At 42.8% G+C, this 25,876-nt stretch overlaps 1 protein-coding gene across 3 annotated transcripts in view; it reads right to left on the bottom strand.

The window, feature by feature from the left end:
- SLC9A3 (solute carrier family 9 member A3) overlaps window positions 1–25,876 on the bottom strand; it is a gene marked incomplete at its 3' end in the record, with an annotated part of 109,752 nt that overhangs the window by 20,237 nt on the left and 63,639 nt on the right. For all 3 annotated transcript variants that reach the window (XM_080976650.1, XM_080976651.1, XM_080976652.1), the window contains exons 2-8: window positions 13,749–14,051; window positions 12,140–12,300; window positions 11,576–11,654; window positions 8,581–8,758; window positions 7,276–7,496; window positions 4,382–4,584; window positions 208–297 (exon numbers count right to left, since the gene is read on the bottom strand). In XM_080976650.1, coding sequence (XP_080832776.1) covers window positions 208–297; window positions 4,382–4,584; window positions 7,276–7,496; window positions 8,581–8,758; window positions 11,576–11,654; window positions 12,140–12,300; window positions 13,749–14,051 — 1,235 coding nt within the window. The remainder of the gene's footprint in view (window positions 1–207; window positions 298–4,381; window positions 4,585–7,275; window positions 7,497–8,580; window positions 8,759–11,575; window positions 11,655–12,139; window positions 12,301–13,748; window positions 14,052–25,876) is intronic.

Consider the following 25,876-nt stretch of genomic DNA (forward strand, 5'->3'; position numbering starts at 1 on the left):
CCCAACGCCAGTGCGCAGATGCCACCAACTCCTGTCACACCTACAGTGAGAGAGAACTGGGAGCACAGGCTGTCTCACTGCTTGCTACCCAAACAAGCAAGGGCTAGAATTTACCAGGGTGGTATTATTACTGAGGTATTATTAGGAAGTGGCAGGGTCTTTTGACCTCACTGACCTCTATTTGTTCTGAGTATGAGACCTGCTTACCCTGCCATGGAGCTTCTCGTTCAGCTTGGGCTCTCGCTGCTCACTTTTTTTCACTTTCAACCACTGCACCAAAGGCTTGATTGTCAAACCCTGCGGAGGGAAAACTGACAAATTACTCTCACCTTAATTAAAAGCAACAATACAGTAGAAGACTGTGCATGTATTATAGACACTAAAAATCTCAAAGATGAAATATCACCAAATGTTTTCACCACATACCACGGATGAGCAGACTGAGATCTGAGAGTGGGTGGATCTGACACAGTGAGTTGTAACAAGTCAAGAGGGTGCGCTTGTGCAGTCACATAATGCGCATCTCTGCTCACCTGTTAGGTCCTTTATTCTGAAATAAGCTGTTTTTTGGGCCTTCTTCACAATCTCCTGATCTCTTAATAGGGTGTCATTCATTTTCCATCTGAAAGAACCGGTTGGAGTAAGTCTCAATTCCACTTTCAAAGCATTATGGTCGGAGCAAGTCTTTGGGCAGATTTCCACTTTTCTGATCTTGGGTGCCAGTCCTCTAGTTGTCCATATTTGGTCGATTCTTGTCCATGACAGGTGGGCCTCAGAAAAAAATGTTCCTTCTTTACCTAAGGGGTTCCTTGTCCTCCAAATGTCAATCAAGTCCATGTTGTCAGTTAGTTCAAAAAAGGTTTTAGGTAGTCTGCCGTCTTTGGTTAAATTTTGATTTTGTGACTTATCCATGTGAGTAGAAACCACCCCATTCATATCGCCCATCATTATGATGTTGGTATAGTCCAGATAGTCCAGCATTATCTCATGCAGCTTCTTGTAAAATTCCGATTTCCCCTCATTTGGTGCATAAATTCCTAAGATCAAAAATTTTTCTCCCTGTGTTTGTATTTCAATTGCCAAAATTCTTCCTTGCTCATCTTTAAATAAAAATTTCGGTGACAAGTTCTCCTTTGCGTAGATTACCACGCCTCTTTTTTTGACTCTATCTGATGAAATAAATTCTTGGCCTAGTCTTTTGTTGATTAGCACTTTCCTGTGGAGTCTAGTCACATGCGTTTCCTGCAAGCAAATAATATCCAATTGTTCTTTTTTCAAAATATGGAAAATCCTTCGTCTTTTTTCCGGGGAATTCCCGCCATTTATGTTCCAACTGTACAGCTGCAGAGACATTCTGAATCAATCTGTTGTTCCTATAGTGGGGTGTCTTCCTTTTCTTCTGAACCCGAGGATGTAGGTATCGGTGCTATTCCAGGCAGTGGCGGTGGCCAAGAGGCTGCTGCTCCCTTCTGAAGGTCTTCTCCGTGGTCGTGCAGGAACTTCTGGTTATCTTCTGTTGTTTTAATTTTAACTTTCTTTCCTTTAAAATTAAAAGATAAACCTTGGGGGAACTCCCACCTATACGGAATCGTGTTTCCTCTCAGTAGTCTTGCTAGGTCTGTATATGTGGCTCTGAGATCCAAAAGTTGTTTAGGAATATCTCTATAAAATTCTGCTCTTTTGCCTTGGATATCAAGTGATTTCTTAAAATGAAGGCCTAGTATTTTATCTCTCTCCTGCTTGGATCTCAAAATAATCAAACAGTCTCTGGGCTTGTCCCTCCTCACGACTCTTCCCAATCTAAACGCAGTTGTAATCTTGAAATCTTTATCCTCTTCTATACCCCAGAACTTAGAGAATTCTGCTGTCAAATAACCAATTAAATCTTCCTGTTCAAGCTCTGGGATAGCTCTTAATCTCAGATTATTTTCCCGGTTTCTCAATTCCACCATAGACAGGTAGGCCTGCTGGTCACTAATGTGCTTGTGTAGTGGCCTTACCTCCCCTTTTATAGCTTCAACTTTCTGATTTGCTTGTTCTGCTTTTTCATTGGCTGCTTCAGCCAGTCTCCGATTTTCCACAGTTGCTTCCTTGAGATTCCCAATAACTTGTGTATGTTGTGCAACTTGGTCAGACAATTTAGTAATAGAGGATGTGGCTTGGTCTATTTTTGCCGATTGGTCATCCACCTTCTTGTTCAATATTGCAAATTGTTCTAGCATTTGTTTTAAGAAGGTATCCGATCCTCCTTCCGCCATATCCTCTGATGCAGGCTGTGCAGTTTCCTTTTCTTGTACTCCCAAAACAGCTGGGACAGATGATCTACGTGACTGAGTAGTCAAAGTTGTTTGCACAAGTTGGGCTTGTCTTGCTTTCGTTTTAGCAGATCTTGTTTTCGGTTGGCCACTCATTCCACACCTGTCTATGAGTCAAGGTCAAATTGTATATTGTCCCATGGGAAAGACAGTTCCAGAGTGTAAATAACAAAGCAGCAGATAGTCAAAATAAAATTTGTTCCCAGGCACTTGTAAATCCAGAACTCCACTAGGGGGAGTATTACTGTAGTTCATAAAAAGGAAAGAAATTTATCCGCCATTAAAGTCCCTGCAGCCCCAAACAATTTAATTTGCCAAAAGTCCTTCATAAACTTTTTTAACTTACAGAGCACTTCCCAAACTGCCACAAAGTCTCAGAAAAAAGGTGCCAATAACAGTTTCTTTAGTTGTATCTTGCCAGTAACACTCAACTGTAACAGTTTCTATTTTAAATACAGTTTCCGCAATGACGGCTCTCTTTTTCTCCTGTCAGTCCGAGGTTTGGTTCTTAATTCTTTATAATCCATAAAGGGGAGGAAAGTCCCATTTAGAATCCAATACACTTAGAAGTAAAAATCCTTTCTTTTTCCTTTTGTAAGCCAATTCTGTCAACACACGAAAGTCCCAAATTTATGATCTTTTAAAGCTGCTTCCCGCTTGTTAAACTCTTTGCCTTTGATCTTTAAAGCACTGCCGGAAGACGGACTTCCTGTTTATCGTCTCCCGCTTTCAGCCAAATTTAAAGTTTTTAGTCCCAAAATGATTGATCCTTACTCACGAGTAGGTAGTTTAGAGCCTGATGTTTCAAGAAGAAAGGTCGGCGCTCATCAGCAGCAGCCGCGCGGCTTCGCTCCCGCAGAAAGAGCGATGAACTCACAGCACCGCTCCCCCTTCCACGTTTCCGGAGCCCCTTACGGGGTTCCTTCTTCGCTTTTGGGGTCGCTCCTGGTGCCCGCCGAGTCCCACGGCCACGGGCTCACTCTGCCCGTGGTTTTTCTTGATGGGTCACCGCTGTGCCGCAGCGGACGACCCTTTCCTGCGGAGCCCCTCTTCAGAGACCGAAGAGGACCGCCATTGCTGTTTCGCGCCGCCTCCGGAAGTCTAGGGGTGGCTGGTCCTTCTAAATGGACATGTTCTATGCCACTCTGAAAATGTTTGGAATGGGAGACCTGAGTGGGTTCCTTCCCGACTGGCATGGCATATGTCACCACATCCCTCATGCAATTTCCACATCTCAGTCATGAGTAGAGGAGCATCAGATACAACCACTGAGTTATGCTGTTCAGGTGAAATAAAACAACAACCCTGTAACCTGTAACCCTTAGAGAACTTTGGGCAATGTCTCCCACCACACTCCACCAGCTTCTAAACTACTTGTAGCTGCCTGTTAATCACTAGTCCATGTCCTGTCACAGTCTTGTCCTGCATCTATTGGAACGCATGTCTTTAAATGAAGGCCACACTGGTCTAAAATAAAAACACTTTAATGATCAATGTATATGCAAACTAAATAACAATTTTCATAAACTTATATTGTGTGTGCCTTGTACGCAGAAATGGCATCCCTGCCTCTAAATTCCCCTCATTTAAAGAAAGTGATAAGGATTTACAAATAGCAAATAACATTGCTGTAGTCTCTCTCGTGAAATATTAACTCAAGATCTACTGATACATGGGGGTCTGACACAGAGGTTTTAAGTTTTTAGTACAGAGCACACAGTTTTTTATACTCCCCGCTCACTGACATAATATAAAGCCAATATTTGAGATCAGCTTTTGATACTTCATTGGGCCCTCACAGACTTTACTTCCTAGCAGTCTCTCCCCACTCCACCTGCTAACCCGCTGCATGCACCGCCTTGCCTAGATTTCATTTCATTCCACGACAAACAGCTTACCACTGAACGCTGCATTCAGATGGTCAGACGCTGCTTTTTACCGGAAGGGAAGAGGACATGACAAGTATGCGTGAGCCAAAACATCCCTCCCATACTGGGTTCAAGAAGAACACCTAACCTGGCACTTCACCCGTAAAAGCAACAGAAAGGCTGAACAATTAAAATTACCTGGAATATGACAGTAAAAAACACAACAATGATTGTTGTGCTGACAAACAGGTTTCTTTCTGCGACATCTTTACTGTTCAGGGTTACTACCAAAGCAAAGGCAACAGCACCACGGAGTCCACCGTACGACATGACCACTTGATCTATTATTCCCAGCTGGACCATTCGGTAGTGGTTTAGAACCCAAGTCTGCAGAATTACACCTGTTAAAGCAAATGTTTCAGAGTAGCAAAAGCCTGCATAACAATATTCTTTTAGGAATTAAGAATGGCATGACCACTGAAGCATCACAACACAAAGCTGCTGCCAAAATACATTTCCTTCCTAGAAATGGCAATTTTGCCTATGGCAGGAACAATCTGGCAAATAATGAATGCAACAGACACTGCCGTGATCCAGCTTTCCTCGTGTTTTGTTACATGCGCAGTCTCATCTGCACTGGACAACCCATTATGTTCCATGATGAGCACTGCAATGAGAATTCACAGCAGTTGCACACATGGAACTCTCTTGCTGGATTTGTTTGAAACAAAACAATTGCTTGAAAAGGTTTTATCTGCTTTCCATAGGGCTTGGTTTTTTTAATAGTGATTTTATTTATTTCCCTGGTAAAGAAGATAAATTTTGAGAAAACAATTGTTACAACAATAAACAACTTGTCCTGACAGAATTACAGACTTCTGTCATGCCATGTATTGAAGTTTCATTGGATTACTCAGAGATCACGTCACATTTTCCCATGAGTGCTGAGTGGATTCATGCCACAGTCTGAACAATTTATGTATTCAATAAACATTTCCCATATGTTATAAAAGGAATATGGCTTGTGTTTGTCCTTTGCTGCTCTCACTTGGCATGTTAGTTTCTCAGCCAGTGCTATTGACTGTACTCTTGTTAGACCAACACCAGTTTTCCAACATCTGGCTGTCTCCATATGGGCAGCAGTCAATAGAAGGGCTAAGAGGTCATCTTTGGAATAATCATGAGCAGGCAGGATCCTAAGCCCAAGCAGTGCTAGTGCAGGGGACACTTCCGTTGTTTTGTTGTATACTCAGCTTATTTCTTTGAAGGGTTTGATAATGTCACAACACCACCACATATGGAAATATGTACCCTTGACTATGCATCCCCTCCAACAATTGGGATTGACTTCCTTACACATTCGGGACAGTCTCACCAGTGTATAATGCTACCTATGCAGAAGTTTTAATGAGGCTTCCCATATTTTTGCAGAAACTAGACCGTTGGTATTTGCACATCTAGGTCCATTTCCCACGGCATTTTTGTGAACAATAGATTGCCATATTCTAGTGTTATTAGAGCTTTATAAATTGAGAAAGCTATGCCCTTAGAGAGTGGAGAGAAATTAACAAAGATGTGCTCTATTGCTGTTAGTTTCCTGTTTGCTTGAGTGGAAATGTCTGGGTTTAACAGGAATCTTCACAGCCGGTTGAAGTGGTACCATGACTATGTAAGGTTTGGTATGGCAGCTAGGAATTGTTATTTTTGTAGGGGGATACTGTCTGCATAAAAATATTTTAATCTATAAAGGCCCACCTGTTCCCAACCATTCCAATCTAAGTATTGCCCTGCTTCTTTAAAAGATGGGTGAAAGCAAAGAGGGATAAGGGGAGATAGTGGGGGAGCCAGTTTTTTAAATGTTGCTTTCCACACATTTAGTGTGGAGTGGAGAAAAGGGTTCGCAATTGTATGGGTTTTATGTTTTCCATAGGTAAACTTTCAGGTGCTAACTGCAGTTCTGATTTTTGCTGAAAATTAATCAGCACACTAGTAAAAAGATGATTGGAAATTTCAGATATCAGATCTCATCTATTTAGCCAACTTTAATATATTAAAGTCGTATATTGGGTCTGCAGATGAAGATGATCTTAAATCTGCTTCTGATAAGCTATCAGGGGTTACTCACATCAGCCCAACTGAGGGCAGTGTTTCTTCACTATCAGTCTGATCCTCTAAGTCTGGGCGGTCCAACTTTTCATACCACGTGGGCTGCAAGGGTACTTTGGCATGGAACCCACGGGCTGCACATTGCCTAGTCATGCGGGGGGGGGGGAGGCAGGGGCGGGCAGGGAACATGGTCAAAATCTGGTACACATGCACACCCCAGCACTTGTGCTGCCTTCTCAAAGCCGGTTAAGCAAAGCACCAGGCATTGGGAAGAAGGCGTGAAGGCTCTGGCAGGGTCCTAGAACCCCTCCTTTCTTCCCAAAGCTGAGAAAGCACTAACTAGGCTTTGGGAAAGAGGCTGCAGGACCCTAGGACCTTGTCAGCGCCTCCTTACCTGGCTTTGGGAAGACAGGGGGCCAATTGTTGCCTACAGCTGTCCAAAAAAGCCTTGATGGACCATCTTGCTTTAAGTGCTTCCACAAGGGAAGAGATGAATGGGTGCTTCTGAAGCATCTGGAAAATGGGATGGACCACTTCTAAGCTGAGGAGATGGCCAGCGCCAACCAATGCCACCAGCAACAAGGCTGGACAGTTTCCTGGAGCCCAGAGATGTTTAAAAGGCACACCAAGCCAAGTCCTAGAGCAGACATAGTACAGATTCCACCTTCCTGGCAGCTCTCTTAGTGATCAAAATGCCAACAGGAAGAGGAGAATGTGGGAGAGATGCAAGCAGCCTGCTCTTGCTGGGAGGATACTCACTGTAGGAGGAGAACAATACAGTTCTATTGCACAGTCCCATAAAAATCTGGAACTGTCATATCTGTAGAGAGTTTGTTGCAGAATTTAAGCAGCAATGAAAACAAGGTCCCTGATAAAAACCTGCAAAATGTTCTAATTTATTTTTCCACCCAGCCGGTGATATAACATGCAGGAGACCAAAAGCTGAAATTAATTACCACTCTTAGTAGGAAGACGTGTTTCCTTACCAATTACTCTGTAGACAGAGATGAAGACCAGCGTCAAGAGTATGAAGGCTGTGTTCCAAGTCCAGATGTTAGGATCAACAGCTGAAATTCCCAGGAACATGAAAATAATAGTCTCTGCGCCACTCGCCAACATCTTCATGGTGTATTTCACAGTGGTAGAAGACTGCTCTGAAATATTTGCCTTGACATATTTCTGACAGCAGATACCACAGAAAGTTATACTGAAAGAAATTCAGCACACATCTTAATCACTTATCTTTGCAGCAACTTGTTCTGCATTGTCATATCTACTAAACTGTTCTATTCTGAAATCTAAAAGCAGACCTCCGCCTAAATGTTTTGTTTCCCTCTGAAATACTGACCTACCTGAGCCAAATCCTTTGGCAGGCAATGGAAATAAAAAAGTTTAACTGCCACAACTGTCAGGCGTTATTGGATCTGTGTTTGGCTGTTCTTTGCAGTTAACCTCTGAACTGAAGATAATGTTGGTTTATAGAAAGGAGTCTTGCTGGGTGTTACATTGGAGTGGATGAGTTGAATAATGTTTATACATAGCTGACATATGAAGAATAAGAAGTTCATTAGTTTCTGAACTTCATTTTTTCTCTTTTAATCCTTTATTTCTCTCTCTCTCTCCTTTTCCTCTGGATCTGTGTTTTTATCAAAATTAATGTTTCAGTTTGGATAAAAACAATATTTGAGAAAAATATTTTATCTCTCTTTTAAAATTCTAATAAACATCCCCCCCTCCCCAAAAAAGAGGGAACTGAACCATGGAAGATGATAGGTGACCCCTGCCTCCTGGTATGTCCTTCGGTCCAAACTTCCAGCTTGCTCCTCAACCTGGCCTCCTGGTTGGCCCTAAGAGCCTGACTCCTGCCTTGTCCCATGGCTTCTGCTTCCTGGCTCACCCAAGAGTACTGCTCATAGTCCAGCCCTGACACAGTCCACATTGCAAGGGCCCCGACTCTCCCTACGTGTATCTTAAAGGAACAGTAAGACCCCCATTATGATAGTGCCACTGTTATATGAAGGTTTAGCTGGTAGCTTAGCTATTTTTAATCATTTTGATTATTGTAATCTGCAGCACAACAAACCATAGAATTCCCCAAGGGTCTTCGAATGGCTTCCAAGCCTAATAGTTTTGGGACATTCTCCCCAAGTTTCCACAAGTTTCTTTGGTTTTGTCTTTTTAATACAGATAGAAAATGTTTTCGAACTCAGCTGGGCATTACAATCGCTTTAAAATGACCCCTTTCTCAAAGAGTAGTAGAAAGAAAAATCAGTTAATTAACTGAAACTTACGCAAGGATGGCAGAAAGTGATAGCATCTCAGCTGTCAAGTAAGACAAGTAGGAGACAACAAACACGAATCCGGGCTCAATTATTCTGACGTGCTTTGTGAAACGAGTGATAAGCGAGAGCAGGAATGCAAAGACAACACCGACTAAAGTACCTCCAATGCTCACCACAAAGAAAGACACTGCAAGAACAAAACCAGACAAGAATCACATGGATTTTTTATAAAATGCTTTGAATTTTTAAAAACAATACACACTTTGGTTTATTGACTTTTTAGTCTTTGCTATCTGGTAGCTGGGAAAGTTGGGGAGATGGAGCTAAGATCTGTTACACAGATACCCAGGTATCATAATAATTCACCTGCATTGAGGGGCCTGAACACCCAAAAAGGTGTTCTGCTGGTGAGACACTTTCCCCATTACATACATTCCTGTGGCCCCAGAATCAAGCAATAGCCAAGACTCAGAGAGACAAGGAGTGGGAGCCATCGAAACCAGGGCTGAAGAACTGAACCTGAGCCTAACTGCTGTACCTTTGCAGATCTGAAGACCGAATGCTCTCAGGTGCCTTCCCCATAGCCTGGTTTACCTGAAGTATTAAGCACCTCCTGCTCTGCAGTGCCTGACCAACAGTGCAGAGAGCATTCCAGGGAAGACATCACAGATAGAAGCGAAATAGGTGCTTGGCCCGTTAAGAAGCCACACTCCACAGCCAGGAAAGGTGGATCTTAGGGAGGGATAAGGTGTAAGATTGGCTTCCTCAACCTCAGCCCTCCAGATGTTCTTGCCTACAATTCCCATGATCCCTAGCTAGCAGGACCAGTGGTCAGGGATGCTGGGAATTGTAGTCTCAAAAACATCTGGAGGGCCAAGGTTGAGGAAGCCTGGTGTAAGAAGACCTCAGTCAACCACTAATTTTTGGTTTGAGCCAGTTGTGCACATGGAGCTGACTGAGGTGCTTGTTGCTTTGTGAGTTTCTGCTGAGGGCAGGTCACATCATGCCCTTGCTCCATGGAGCTCAGAGTGGCATCCATGAATGGCCATCACAGCCATGTTGCCTGAGGCTCATGGGAGTTGTAATCCAGGACACCTGGAGACCTCCAGGTTGGCAAAGGCTTCCTTGCTTGAGCAAATCCTGTATTCCACCTTAAAGGGAGGCGACCAAGAACCCTCTGTATACTACTCTAAGCTATCCAAAGGAAGAATGGTATAGTTTTGCTTATTAGTTTGCTTTAAAAGTTTGTTTCCTGTTCCCCGCCCCCACTAAAAATTTCTAGTATCTTACAACAGCCTTTAAAACAGAACATAAATGTTAAACAACAAGTAGTGCATTAGTTATTCTGCAGCGGATACTAAGAACAGCCGTACAAGACCCTAAAAAGTAGGGTTTCCAAAACGTGGGTCTCCAACTGTTTCTGGACTAAAATTCCCATCATCCATGCTACCTGACTTAAAAACCTAAAGCCTTGATGTGAAATATATATAAAGCTTAACTTAAAGCTTGTGAAACTAAAGATGTTTTTCATCTGGTATCTTAATATTAATAAAAAATCTCCCCTCTCAGGAGGCAACTTCAAAGGTGTGGTGCCACACACAGAGAAAGGAACCTGACAGCCTCCAATTATGTTGGGGTGGCGAGATTGCTTGAGCAGAGTCTTCAGTCATGTCTTAAAGAAAGGCAAACTCATATGCGTAAATGCAGCCTTTCAGATACCTTTGCCCCAGATCTTTAGGCTTGGGGGCGGGGTGTCAAAAACTACACTTTGAATTGTACCTGGAAACAAACTGGAAATCAGTAGAAGCACACACGCACACAAATAATATATAGACAAGATGGTAGTTCCTTTTTCTTTACTTTTTTTTAAGAGGAGGAGGGAGAAAAAAATGGAAGCTGGATTTTAAAAGGGAAGAAAGGCATGGAGAAAGAGAGACTGAGAGACAGAGAACCATAGATAGAATAAGCCAGCTCAAAACCCTGCTCATGCAAAGCTGGCCTCTGTATGAACCATCCCTTCTGCATCGTTGCCTTTTACCCATTGGCAATGGCAAGCAAACTTCTCACTTATCTTTTTTTATGACAGCCCTTAAAAGGACATAAACATAATAGGGCTGTTAACATTCCAATAAACTGCACAAGGTGTACCATTCAAGAGTACCTGCTAACACAGGAACACGTGAATGTATGCCACCTTGAGCTCCTTAGAAGAAAGGTGTTATATAAATACAATAAAAAATTAAAATTTAATTTAAATTGTAGGGGAAATGCAGGGTACTTTTCTACAGAACTCTTATTAATTGTAATGCATTATGCACAAAAGCTAACTGTTGTTTGATTTGATTTTAATATTAAAGGCAGGATGGAAACATGTTCAGTTGTCTAACACTGGAATTACATGCATTACCACTCGGTTCTGTACGCAGATGCCCAGCGATCCCCTGTCTGCTGCACGTCAGCACCTAGTGGGGGCTAGGGGGGGTGCTAAAACCTTCCATTGCATCTGCCACTCTCCCTGCTCAGATGCTTCTCATCCATCACAGGGTATAAAGCCGACATAATTTAGGGCCAAGACCCCAGGTGGATGGGAATCACAGAGGAATGAGAATGGCCGGGAAAGGTTAATCACCCCTCTATTCACACACACCCCCCCCCCAGCTTCCAACATTTCTCTCCCAATACTGCTTTGTGGCAGAGAAGCGGGACCTATACATTTGCATGCAAAAGATCACAGGTCACTTGAAACTAAGCAAGCTTTTTTATATACCAATACCAAACAAATTAAGCAAACACAGTGATATGGGTTCTGCTTTGGGGTGGGGAAAATCTTTATACTTCTTAACTAACCCATAGCTGCAACTTTGCTCTCCTTTAAGTGTGCCACTGAGGTTCAAGAATAGCAAATGAGAGGAAAAGTGAAGAGTGTTTGAGGCAACAGGGCATCATTATTAAAATTTCACAAGATACTTACTAATGATGTAATAAGTTTTAAAAGATGACTTACCCACACCATAGACCCAGTCGGTAGCAACCACATTGTCAGTTCCTATTTTAACAAATGATTCAAACACATTGTATAGCACCTAAGAGGAAGATAAATTGATCATTTCATAAAGGAATCAAAGAAAGCATTTTATTGTCAACCAATAACAATTTCCTGATTTTTTGTAATGTACACAATATCTTTCTTTGTTTTCTATTTTGCTTTCTACATATGTACTATTTCTTGTTTCTTTCTTTTTTGTATCTTATTTCACCATTTCTTTAACAGTACACTACCAAATGCAACATCTATAGACTTCTATTTTACATTTGTGATTAAATTGTGATGGAAGAAAGCCTATTTGCAAAGAATTTGAGTGTGTGCTTATGAAAACAGCTAACCTTTTTTTCTCTATGTAGCAGTGATATTTACCTAGGTAAATTTACTGACTGCTACTTCATACCGATTTATCTGTGTCCTGAGTCATTCAATGAATTCCTGATTTATCCGCAGTCCATTGGCCATTAGTTCAGAATTAAATCTGAGGGATTTACTTTTACTTTGGACTTCAGAAAAAGATCTTACCACAGTTACGGCATCATTAAGCAACGACTCTCCAAAGACAATGATGAAGAGGACTTCATTGACATGGACTTCTTCAAATACAGCCAACACGGCAACAGGATCCACTGCAGCTATTAGACTACCAAACAAGAGGAAATCCAACCAACCAGTTTGAAGGTCACCTAGAACAACAAAGCAAACCTCATAAGAATGTTAGCCACTCTTTTCTGGGGTGGGGAATTGAGTTGCATTTAATATTGCCTTTCTTATGTGCTTGGTCCTTCTTGAGTGCATTGGGGGGCGGGCGGGGGTGTACATGTGCCTGGATTTACTAGTTTCATCATGGTTAGAACTATTTCCCATTGAAATGTTAGGCTTGTTTATTTTAGACCCTATTCCCATATTAAGACTTGTGTGGATGTAAGTTACTGGATAAACCTGCCACTGTCTTAAGGGTCTAATTCATGACACTCCTAATTCGTGAGCACGTTGAACAGATATATACCCCCAGCTCCTCCAAGTGTCTAGTATCAGGTATGCCAATTATCTTCTTTTTAGCACATAGATAATGAAGTTTCAAGGTCAAAATAACTAGAGCTGGGAAAGATACAATTAGGACCACCTCGAACACATGCTGCATTTGCAGCCTGGCCACAGAATCATTCAAGCAGTGAAACCCAGCTTTTCAAAATTAAACAGAGAACATGTTAATTTTGCAGACTGAACACATTTCCATTTCGCCAATGGTTTGCAGTCTGCAGTGATAGTGGCTGAACTGCACCACTGAAAACCAAGTAATAGTCAACCTGCTAGCAAAGAAGGTTCTCTTCCCTACCCCACCCCCACTTGAATGTGTTTAAATGTCAAAGGGGGCATGTGGTTGAGGTTTGCTTCAGACTGACAAGAGTTTTTTTCTTGATGATAATCCTGAGGTTTTGAGAGAGAACTATTCCCTAAGGCTAGATTGGAAGAACAATAGTGGCATGTGCCCATTCACCTAGTCAACAATGGCACTAAAGGGCACGGTTTCCATTTCAGAATAAAAAGCGACTGTCCCGACTGCACACAAAAGAAAGCAAAAGCAATCCTTTATAGCTGATTTCAAAACTACACCTATTGTAAACTGAGCCCTAACACAAACATCAAGAGGCTTGCCAATCCTAAATGCTACCAAGATGGCAGCCTATCTTTACTGGAACTTCAGAGGAAAGGGTAAACTAAACACAGGCCTAATCTGGCTTCGAAACTTACGCAACCGGATCTTGATGAGAAACCTGAGATGGGCAATCTTCTTTAAATGCAAAGATCATAGTTTTCTCAGAAGCTGCTAGTTCACCATGCATATCATCCTAACTTAACCGAATGCACAGGGTCTGTAGTGAGAATGTAGCTGGAAGGGAATAACCACAGAGACTGCTCTGATCTCTTTGGAAGAAGGGCAGGATAAAAATATAACAATAAATATATGTAATAAATTATCAGCTGTGGTATCAGCGCAAAGCAGGTTCTTACCAAGTTCATGACTTGGAGCGGTTGATGTGACGAAAGCTCCACAGTTACTCATCCCAGGACAACCCAAGAAAACATGAGCCAATAGCTAATAATGAAATAATGATTACCCACGCCTTACCCATTATTCCTGTGAGAAAGACCCCGTAGAGCGAAAGGCCTGTGGTGACAGTATTCCAGATGGTCCCGATGACAGCATATAGGAGGATGGTGCCCAGATTGCCAAAGAAGAGTCGGTTTGGCATGAAGTATCCTGCATCTAAGACGATGGGTGGCAGCAGGTAGAAGAAAAAGACGTCTGGCGTAAGGGTGAAGGAGGCAATATGATCTGCTGCAAACACAATGCCTCCCAGGATAATGCCCAGCGCAATGAGCAAGACACTTTCTGGAACCACACTGGTGACTTTATGGGACAGGTGGAAAACTGTCAAGAAAACAACATGGATGAGAGTCAGAAGGCAAATGCAAGAAGAAACATTAAATAATGGTATGCTTCTGGTGCATAAAAGTGTGAAATATCATGTGAGTATATCATGGGGCAAGACATCTTGCACCTTCTTCTTCTCCACAGATCTCTGCTCCAATAATGGCTAAAAGGCTGTTTATAATGAAAAAAAGAACTGTAAAATGAATTTTGTGGAGGAGGTTTTGGGTACACACTCACTCAGAATAGGGAGCTCACATGCTGATTTTACTTCCCATCTTGACTAATGGGAAGGGTTTGAAAATAGACAGATTAACACAATTTTGGATTTGGTGGTTCCTCCACCTTGGATTACCCCGCCCCAACCCCTTTGAATTGCTCTACCCTTAATGTTAAACATCAAAGATTCCCCACACTCTTATTTAAATTAGAACAGGGCTGGGGAGAATGAAGTGCCCTGTTTGGAGGAAATGGCTGGTTTTAACCACGAACAGGAGCACTGCTTTTAGGAGGGAGGTTACAGTGCAACATTTTGTTGCAGATCTCACTTGTAAACATTGCTAATGTCGATTTTCTTTCCTCCTCCAATTAATATTTATTCGTAGAAAGTAGGTCACTTGTATCAGTTAATACAGTGCAGGAGTGAAGAGTGTCTTGAAACGTATTATTCTGGTATGCAAGAAATAAGATCCATTTTCTTATAACTTCCTTCTCAGTTTCTTTGGGATTCACATTGACAGCATTCCTATTCCATCTTCAAGTCTCACATCCTAAAATCAACGCACTGAGCTACTCTGTCCCAACTCTTCATAGCCATCACCCAAGCATTCCAAGCGCATGGCTTCGGTGCCACAAATGTGTCCAAATCTACAGCCTAGGAATCAATATGCCACACACAGTTCAACTACATTTCTAGCCAATGCTTTCTAGGCTGCATCCTCCACAACACCATTAATTACTGTGGTTCCCCACTTGCTCTTATTATGTTTCCATATACTAACAATGTCTGAGTCCTGGTCATGGGGCAATTGAAAGAAAGAAATAGATGGATGCTATGATAGACAATAAGTGGGGTGCTTCCAAATACTATTCATTATTCTCTTTGCACATATAGACTATTATAAAGGTAAAGGTACCCCTGCCCGTACGGGCCAGTCTTGACAGACTCTAGGGTTGTGCGCCCATCTCACTCAAGAGGCCGGGGGCCAGCGCTGTCCGGAGACACTTCCGGGTCACGTGGCCAGCGTGACATCGCTGCTCTGGCGAGCCAGAGCCGCACACGGAAACGCTGTTTACCTTCCAACTAGTAAGCGGTCCCTATTTATCTACTTGCACCCGGGAGTGCTTTCGAACTGCTAGGTTGGCAGGCGCTGGGACCGAACAACGGGAGCACACCTCACCGCGGGGATTCAAACCGCCGACCTTTCGATCAGCAAGCCCCAGGCGCTGAGGCTTTTACCCACACCGCCACCCGTGTCCCCCGGGTGATAGACAATAAGTGGGGTGCTTCCAAATACTATTCATTATTCTCTTTGCACATATAGACTATTATAGCAAAGAATAAATAAGTTCTTTCCAGAAACCACACTGCAATAAACCAAGGAAAGATGTGAAAGGGTCAGCCCACCCTTGAGGCAAGGTGAGGCGACTGCCTCAGGCAGCATTTTCCACAGAGGAAGCAGATCCTGTGGAACAGATCTTTATTCCTCCCTGGTTTCTGATCCAGATTTTCACTCACCCCTTCCTCCCTGGTGGGGAGGGGGAGAGGCTATTTTGCAATTCACCTCAGGTGCCAAAATGTCCTGGTCTGGCCCTGGTAAAACATATTAGTAAACAATCAAGGAATCAATATACTTGCAGTGCCCTAATTATTGAGGCATATGGCTCAATATCAACTGTAAGAGCTAAAAAACCAAACTCAAAGAACCCCCTGTCTGCCTTCCCTAATCTTAGCAAGTGCTGAAAAGGTCTCCCAAGTTAGATATAGTCTTAAAAAAAACAACAACTGGTTAGCACTTGGTTTGCTCTCTGGAAGGTTTATTAGTTGCTACACACTTAATGATCACCACAGAACCTGTATACACCATTGCAATGAGCTCATTAAAATCACAATTTAGGTCACTGTTCTTTGTGGGTCAACAAATTAGCAAACTTACATTAGCAATTTAAAAGGTGGACGCTATTTTAGGATCACCAGGTCAATGTTCCTCATTAAGTTATGAGGTCATGTGCACACCTGACTTCAGAAGTCAAATGTCAATGGAATTTGGAAACAGACCTATTGAAAACCTTGTGGTCAGTTTGGGGGGTGGCAGAGCAAATTGAAAGACTGTTCTAGACCTGGATTTTGCAATCCATGAAATGAGGTACATTTTTACATTGATCTTGAGAAGAGTGCTGTAGTTTAAGTCAAGGAAACATGGGTTAAAGCCTTAGAAAGCCATAGAAAGCTATACATACCAATTTCTTCTAACTTTCCCATATTCCCATATTCCCATATTCCATTTTCTATGACTAAGCAGATAAGGTCAGTTTAGAGTTGGCGAAAAGCTTCAATACGTTCTATTACATTGGCTTCTATAAAACCAGGACAAGCCCTGTTATTTCCACTCTTTGCATATTGACTGTGGCTTTAATAACATACCGTTTTCGTAAACATAAGCTTAAGCAAATGCATATTCCTTGATTGTTGCAAGCATTGCTACTTCCTTGTAACTATAGGAAATGACCAGGGTGGGTGTTGGCAGGCTGGCTACTAGCTTATGAACTTGGAAGACACTTCACTCCAAAATTGCCTATATGATTTTAAAACTTGGCTTCGGTTTGGTTCACTTTTTAAAGGGGTTGCAGGAGGCATGATGGAAAATGTAGCTCAATGAGTTAAATTGGTTACCTTAGGGGAGGTGACATCCCAAGTCATATGCACAGAATATGGGGACCTTTCACAATCCAATCAATGCAATTGAAGAAATAATTGCAAGAGACTGGCCCTCGGGAGAGGAGCCCATTGTTCAACTGCTGATCTCATCAAACTAGCTGAAGAGAGCAGGTACCACCATCTGTCCCAACAAAAGAAAATTCTATCAGAGGGTGAGGATCCATGTCAACCTGACCCAAGGGGGTACAAAGCTATGTTAAATGACACCTCCCTGATCCTTTGAACCTTTTGTTTATGGGAAAAGTTGAATATCACTCCACCTAAAATGGTGCTGTGGTCTAAACCACTGAGCCTAGGGCTTGCGGATCAAAAGGTCAGCGGTTCGAATCCCCGTGACAGGGTGAGCTCCCATTTTTCAGTCCCAGCTCCTGCCCACCAAGCAGTTTGAAAGCATATCAAAGTGCAAGTAGAAAAATAGGTACCGCTCTGGTGGGAAGGTAAATGGGGTTTCCATGCACTGCTCTGGTTTGCCAGAAGCGGCTTAGTCATGCTGGCCACATGACCCGGAAGCTGTCTGCGGACAAATGCTGGCTCCTTCGGCCTATAGAATGAGATGAGTGCCCCAACCCCAGAGTCGTTTGCGACTGGCCTTAATTGTCAGGGGTCCCTTTACCTTTAAAAGCACTTATGTTGAGTATCACACATGTTTGTTAGCCACAACCCAGGGGGTCTGACTCACCTGTTTTTCTCTCAGTACCTCACTTCTCTGGATCCTACAGAAGTAGAGGTCCCCGTTTGCTGCAGCTGCTCCCAAAGCCCACCACCACCCTTGCTAGCTGGAGGAGAGACTCAATAAGCCATTTTGGGGGCCTGCTCTTGCTTGACTTTTCTTCCCTGTTTTCCTGCCTGACCCCAGAGCTGCGCCCCTCCCCCTGCTCCAAACCTCCAGAATTCCCACCAGAACTAGGAAAGGTGCATCCTACTTCCTAGCCTGTCTTCTGGACATACATTCACCACAAACTGGTAGCCTCCACATCCAGTTGCTCTTCCCACGTGTGTGTGTGTGTGTGTGTGTGTGTGTGTGTGTGTCTGCATTTTAGAAGCCACCCTTTGGTGTCTCTCCTCTTCCCAGCCAACCATGCCTGGCTGAGGCGGCCTAGTCTACAAACGTGGGCAGAGAACAGGATAGTGCTGAACTCAGCTATGCCTCCATCTCCTCTGATGCATTGGGTGCATGGCTGTAGTTAGAATTAATCAGCTATTCCTCTCAAACTAAAGAAATGTATGTCATAACAGTGTGAGAGATTATGGCAATTCATTATCTCAACCAGGTAGGAGTGACTAAAAGTCAAGTTAACAAACGAGGACATGTCTCCTTTTTATCTCAGTACTTTTTAGAAGAGAATTTTTTTTCACAGGCATGTCATCTGCTGTCAAGATTCACCTTCCCTTTGCCATTGCCATAATAATCTTGTTCTCCTATGTTGTCATACTGTGATTTTGCTATTCCAGACTGAAGCAAAGGAACCCTCTATGTTTCGTATGCATGTTTTGTTTGGTCATTATTGACCCTTTATGCAAGTCAGTGAGTGAGTTACCGGTACTCCCTGATGCTTTTTCTGTTAAAAACTGTCACCTAAATGAGAGGAGGAAAGGGCTATCAATGCGCAACCTCCAAAGCTGGAGTCAGCAATGCTTCTGAATTTTAGTGGCTGGAAATCACTGGAGAGGAGAAATGTTCATGTGCTCCCTGGTTTCCCACAGACATCTGGTTGGCCACTGTGAGAACAGGATGATGGACCAGATGGGCCACTGGTCTGATCCAACAGGCTATTTTTATGTTCAGAGGTAGTGACACATGTGGGCAACCTGTTGCTTCTATGGGTATTCAGCATGGCCTGCCCACCCCCACCCCCCGGCTGCCAAAATCTCCTGCTACTAAATTTACATGATGGGCAGGGTATGTGTGGATGGCACCACCCTCTGCCCAGCCCTTCAGACAGCTGCTTGGCAAGCTGGAGGAAGCACACTGTGGAAGAAGGTGCACTTCAAAGAGCTGTTGGGTGGACTTGGTGAAGATTAGCTTTCCACCATGCACCATGAGCGTGAATGGATGAGTGTGCATGTGCATCCATGAAGGAAAGCCTGTGAGGAGGCGGGGTGATGCAGTGCAGATAAGGGCACACGAGGAGAGAGTCCTCCGCATGTCCAGCCACATTAAGCTTCTGACCACCCTCTTGCTACTACATGTGCAAGAGGTCACACATGAGATAGAGGGTGACCATCTCCATCTCACCCGGCTTCTGAGCTTTATGTCTGGACTTTAGATGGACCATTTTGTTGTCCCAGCAGGACAGTTCTAAACTAAGTTCTAAACTAAATCTAGAGCCAAGGTTTCGCTGGTTTTTCAAGGAAAATGTCAAGTAACATTGTGGCTGAAATCAGAAACATAAACATTAGGTAGTAAGTCGTTCCAGACGCAAATGAGGCTTATTTCTCAGTAAACATATTTAGGGTCAGGGTATGTATGTGACATAGTTCAAGTGTAGCACCACAGGCTAGAAATAACATTTAGTTTTATTACATCTTATTGTTAACCAATGGTAAAAGGTCAGCAATAACACTAAGTGGTATTAGCAGAAAAAAACTGGAAGTAAAAAGGGTTGCCTCAGGTGTTCATAAAATGACATCAGCTGAGGTTGCAGCACAAAGCAAAATGGCATTCAAGAACATTAAGTCAAGGTTGAATAAGTTATTCACTTAATTCCCTTGTTAAGATTGCCCTTCAAATGTATATGTGGTTTTAAAACTGAACCAAGCTAAATAGTTTGTGATTTTTTTAAAAAAATTGTTAAAGCCATGTTATGTAGGAGACGGGAAACACATAGTATAAAGAGGCGCAAAAGAGTCTGAAGTAATGACAGTCTCACAAAAATATTTTTCTGTGTCACACATGCACACCACCTTCATTCCACCCCCCTTTTAAATACACTGGCCAGAAGAAAGAGGAGTGTGAGGTAAATCCTAAAAGAGCAGTTGTCAGCTGCTTTACTCCACAGTTTGCCATCACAGAACAAAGGCTTTGTCGCCTCATGGTTTTCTCCCAGATTGCTCACCAGTACTCAGGTGGTCTCTGGACATAGCGTTTATTGATTTCAGTAAGGTTTTTGACAAAGTCCCCAATGATACAATTGTGAGGAAGCTGGTAAATGTGGGCTGAACAAAGTACAGTCATACCTTGGAAGTCGAATGGAATCAGTTACGGAAGCCTGTCTGACTTCCAAAATGCTCAAAAACCAAAGCACAGCTTCTGATTGGCTGCAGGAAGCTCCTGCAGCCAATTGGAAGCCGCAGAAGCCCCATCGGACGTTCAGCTTCCAAAAGAACATTCGAAAACCGGAACAGTCACTTCCGAGTTTCGATTGTTGGGGAGCCAAAACGTTTGAGAACTAGGCTGCTTGACTTCCAAGGTACGACTGTAACTGTTAGGTGGATTTGTAGCTGGTTGACTGACCAAACCCAAAGAGTCCTCATTAATGGTTCCTAGACATTGTTCAGCCTGAACACTGAGGTCCAGCTCCAAGGGCCTTCTGGCGGTTCCCTCACTGCAAGAAGCGAGATTACAGGGAACCAGGAGGAGGGCCTTCTTGGTAGTGGCGCCCGCCCTGTGCAATGCCCTCCCATCAGATGTCAAGGAAATAAACAACTATCAGACTTTTAGAAGACATCTGAAGGCAGCCCTGTTTAGGGAAGTTTTTAATGTTTGATGTTTTATTGTGTTTTTAATATTCTGTTGGGAGCCGCCCAGGGTGGCTGAGGAAACCCAGCCAGATGAGTGGGGTGGGTATGTATGTATGTATGTATGTATGTATGAATAATAATAATAATATCATCATCATCATCATCATCAATATCCTGGGGAAAAGTCTGATGCTGCAGGGTTCTGTCCTGGGCCTGTTGTTGTTCAACATCTTCATAAACAACTTGGATGAAGGAATTCAGGAGATGTTCATCAAATTTGCAGATGACACAAAACTGGAAGGGGTAGCTAATGCCGCAGAAGACAGAATCAGAATTCAAAATGACCTTAACAGATTGGAGAACTGGACCCAAACTAACAAAATGAATTTCAGTAGGGGAAAATGTAAGATTTAGTGCTTAGGCAAATATAAGATGGGGGATACCTGGCCTACTACTAGTATATGTGAAAAGGATCTCGGGATCTTGGTGGACCACAAGCTTAACAGTGTGATGCTATTCTAGGCTGCCTCAACAGAAGTACAGTGTCCAGATCAAGGGAAGTAAGAGTACTACTCTATTCTGCCTTGGTCACACCACACCAAGTGTCCAGTTCTGGGAGCCACAGTTTCAGAAGGATGTTGACAAGATGTAATGTGTGCAGAGATGGGCCATCAAGATGATCAAGGGCTATGAGGAATGGGATTTTCACACAGGAGTTTCACAGTGGACCGTATTAGGACTCCAGAGTGTGGTACAGTGGTACCTCGCATTACAAACGCATCAGGTTACAAATGCTTCAGGTTACAAACTCCGCTAACCTGGAAGAGTTACCTCGAGTTGAGAACTTTGCCCCAGGATGAGAACAGAATTCGTGTGCCAATGGCGCAGTGGCAGCAAGAGGCCCCATTAGCAAAAGCGCACCTTTCAGGTTAAAAATGGACCTCTGGAATGAATTAAGTTCATAACTAGAGGTACCACTCTACTCCTTTCTGAACACAAAATACCAGCTGAACATATAAATGTGCTGCTGGATTTAATAGATCCCATTGTACTCCATTTATAAAATATTTCTTTAGAAAGTATTTCTAAAGGTCTCTAATTGGGAATATTCTTGTACAGCCATTTTTCCATATTATTCTCACGAAGTAATTTATTAACTTTACTCTGATGACTTCTTTATTGTCTTGCAGGCAGGGGCAAGGAACCTCTTGTAAAGACAATAACAGGAAGAGCTGCAAGTTAAACAGTCACCATTACTTAGAATTCACCTGACGGAAAGCACCTACAGCATTTTTCTTCTTTTGTTGTTGGGGGTGGAAAGAAGGTGGCAGCCAGGTATCTGCAAAAGTGTGTACTTAGCACTTACTAATGTACACATTTAAGAACTGAAGAAGATTAGCTTGACAAAGTACACCAAAGGAAGTGCACAGAGATTAAGGGGTCAAAGCACTTGGCTTTAGGACAGCTAATGCAACTACTTGTGAGTAAGCGATTTGGGAGAGTTATCAGCTTGTGTTTTGCTTCCACAGTGAAGAGGTGAGAGGGAAGAACCCAGCAGAACTGACCAGACCTGGATTTCTAGCAGTTAATTCTCCAGCTATCTAGTTACTAGTGGTTACGGGAAAGAGAAAGCCAAAGAGATTATGGACTGTAGGTCTGGTGAATCATGAAAGTGTCCTTAAATATGGAACATCAGAAGCTGCCCAGACAGCAGCTCACTAACACTTTGCTCTTCTAACCCCGTAGGCAGGGGTTCAGTGGCAGAGAAGGTGTGTGTGTCTTTCATGCCACCTACTACCTAATTGCGAACCTAAGATCTTCAGTGTGCAAACAAAGTTTGTGGCCTATCACTGAGCCTTAAAAATGCCATTTACCATATATACCATGGGTTGTCAGCCTGGTCCCTACGGCCCACTAGTGGGCGTTTCAGGATTCTAGGTGGGCGGCAGGGGGTTCTATGGCACAAGCTGAATCCTCCTTTCATAGAGCACTGGTGGGCAGTAGGGAACTTTTACCATCAAGAAAGATGCATTAGCGGGCGGTAGGTATAAAAAGGTTGACTACCCCTGATATACACAATGTTTTGGGTCTGAGCCATGAATAATAAAAGAAATCAAATTAAATTAAAACTCTTCTTTCTATGTAGGGTGTTCCTGTCCTACAAAGTCCCCAATGTACACAGGTAATGCCCAGCAAAAGCTAACCTCTATCCTACTAAAATTAATAGGACTAAAGTGCTCAACTTTGGGCTGAATACAAATCTACCCATGTGAACCAAGCAATGATATAACATAGGCAAGCGTAAAAAATTATGGCTTCTTTTCACAAAAATGGGCAGCTGTTTCCTAGAATCATGGTGGAGCTATGATGTATCTGGAGCTTTGCCCCTTAGATTCTCTGTCCAGGAGGTCCAGTTCCTGTCTTTCTGGAAGCTATTCTGTTCCCTAGGGCAGATGCCACTGCCACATTTTTCAGAGTTTTGTCCTAGGGAGAGCCCCACCTGCAATCATAAAGATTTAAAGCAGCTGGTGATGAGGATTTCTTTTTGCCACTGTAGAGCTAAAGCTGATACACAAAGTAGACACAATGAAAACTTTAGGTTGCCATGCCAACCCTTTTACATAACTAAAACTGGGACCTGCAAACAAAATACATGTACTGCACCATGGAATACCCTGTTCACTTTTACAGCCGGCCAGCTAAGCTCACCTCTGCAATACTCTGTTCCATTCCTCCTATTGACTGGTTTACTAGTTTCCCAATACTGTACTGCCTCTCAGTGTTCTGTGGTGACTGAGCTCTGTTCTCGTTGGGCTGTTTTTTATGGGGGGGGGATTCCCCTCCTTAATATCCCCCCACCTAAAGATTTGTTGTTCCTGTATAAATCTTGGGGCTTCCCCCATCCTGCTGATAAGCTTCTCTGGTACCTGAATGGTGCTGTTTTGGCTGCACAGGCAACGGCTTTCACACCTGAGCACTGGCAACAGAGGAAATGATAGGTTTCCACTAAGAAAAGCAAAGAATGACATAAATTGTATCCTTCTAAGTGTGGTTGCTGTGTCCCCTCTGCTCTCAGAACTTTCCTCCCCAAAGCCTCACTATCAAATGCATATTGCATACTTTTTTCTGTTGCCTGCTTCTCCAGGCCCAATGAGACCGGGGAGGAAAGGAGCTGCAATGGAAGTTTGCAGAGTTGGAAAGTGCAAGGCAGAAGGAGAATAGGCAAGGGAAAGTGCTTGCTCACCACCTCCCAAAATTTAATGGTGAACTGCATTCAAAATGAAAAGGTGCCTTATTTTGCAATGCTGATAGGTGCAGAGAAAGCAAGAAGTGGAGAGAAAAAGTACTGGGGGATCAGTTCCCATACTTGAAAACACTAAACAGTGGCATTGAAACATGGCTCCTCTGTAACCAGCTTTTGTCTTCATCTAGCCTGGGTAAACTCTTCCTGTTTCCTTCTAAAACGGAACCTGCATCTATGACATGCTGAAGGAAGCATGTTTCTCTGTAGGTTAGTGAAACTAGGATCTGTATCAAGGGTAAGGGTTAGTTACCATATTGATTATCTTTTACTTCTATGCAACTAGTATTTCTCTCACTCACTTTCATGCCTAAAATGGCCAGATTGGCTTATTTCCCATCAGCCTTCATTCCCATCTTGCCATGCCCATTTGACTTGAATTTTTTGGCAGGAAAATCTGAGCGATTTTGTTACTCTGCTCCCCCCCCCAAAAAAAATATTTGTGCAAGGATGAATTTAAGAGCCTGTGCTAAGTGATTGAGCTAAGCAGAACATTGTCTTTTGAAGACCAAGGAACTGAAAATCATTTATCTTGGCTTTGATACGCTCAGAAGGAATAGTTCAGACTCAGAAAAAGAAAAGAAACAAGAAGGGAAGCTATAGCTTTTCACCTAATTACATTTTAGCTCGGTACAAAACAAATCAAGGTGTGAAAACAGGCATTCTTCTGTCCTTGAGAAAACAACAGCTATGAATGACGTGAAATTCATGTATTGTAGACTAGGGGAAAACAAGGGCATTGACCACCTTTTTTAAAAAAAAAAAAATCATGCCACCACCCCGAAGTACTGAAAAATTAAGACTAAGACTTCAGCTGAAAAATACTTCTGGTACTAGGATCAAGTTTCTAGGTGCCCAGGTGACCTAGATCTTGAGGTAAATCCAGTCGGCCTGCCACCGAAACCCACCTCTGCACACTGAAAAGTGCTAAGGCATTTGGAGATGACAGCCATAAGGATCAGGCAGCCCACAACACACCTTGCACTATATTCTTGGTGACCACAGCAGAGGCCGTAGCACCTCACAACATTCATCCAAATACCATAGCAAGGAGAGGGAAGAAGTCGCCACATCCCCAGGCTATGTTCAATGTGCATAAAGCCTGTAGTCCTTGTCCAAAGGACGAGAAAATACCTGCTTACCACAATGATTTTCAAACGATGTTTCAGGGAACCCCGAGGTTTCTCTGTCATGAGAAGTTTCTCACTGAGATGGTCAGTAACAAAATACATGTATGGCATGCCAAAAGAAATGAGGACTTTATTTATGTATGCCTCAACAGCAGCAAGAATGTTGATTGCACAAATTTGGAAGACTGGAGAAATACCAGCTAAAGAACAATGGCAAGAGAAGTTGATGAACTATGCAGAACTGGCAAAAATGACAGAAAGACTAAGAGAAAAAGACAACAGAGACTTTGAAAAAGATTGGGAACCATTCATATTATATTTGCAGAAACAAAGAAATGCAATAGACTTGATGACGGGATTTAAATAAAAATCCACATTATTAGCATCAGAAAATGTTTGGAAGATAGTGAAATAAGATGATGTATTTATTTTTATTTTTATGTTTTTAAGGTTTGATGTTATGTTATTAATAACTTTTTCTGTTGAATGATAGCAAAGCGGGTGAAAATAGAAACAAACCAGAAATGCAAGTTGGGGGAAGTCTTGGAGGGTAAGGAACAAAAATGAAAAATGAATACAATTTTTTTTTTTTAAAGTAACGAAATACAGGCCCCTGAGAGGGACACTATGACTGAACTGCAGCCTCAGCCCAGTTTTGAACATGCTATAGGGCAGGGGTCACCAACCTTTTTTGCTTGCACTGACAGTTTGCAGAGCTTACAGCAGGAATGCGCAACCTTTTCTCCTTTGAGAGCCCCAGCCCTGGCCCAGTGGG

The sequence above is a fragment of the Podarcis pityusensis genome (assembly GCF_964106645.2).
Source record: "Podarcis pityusensis genome assembly, chromosome: 13".
Taxonomy (NCBI): domain Eukaryota; kingdom Metazoa; phylum Chordata; class Lepidosauria; order Squamata; family Lacertidae; genus Podarcis; species Podarcis pityusensis.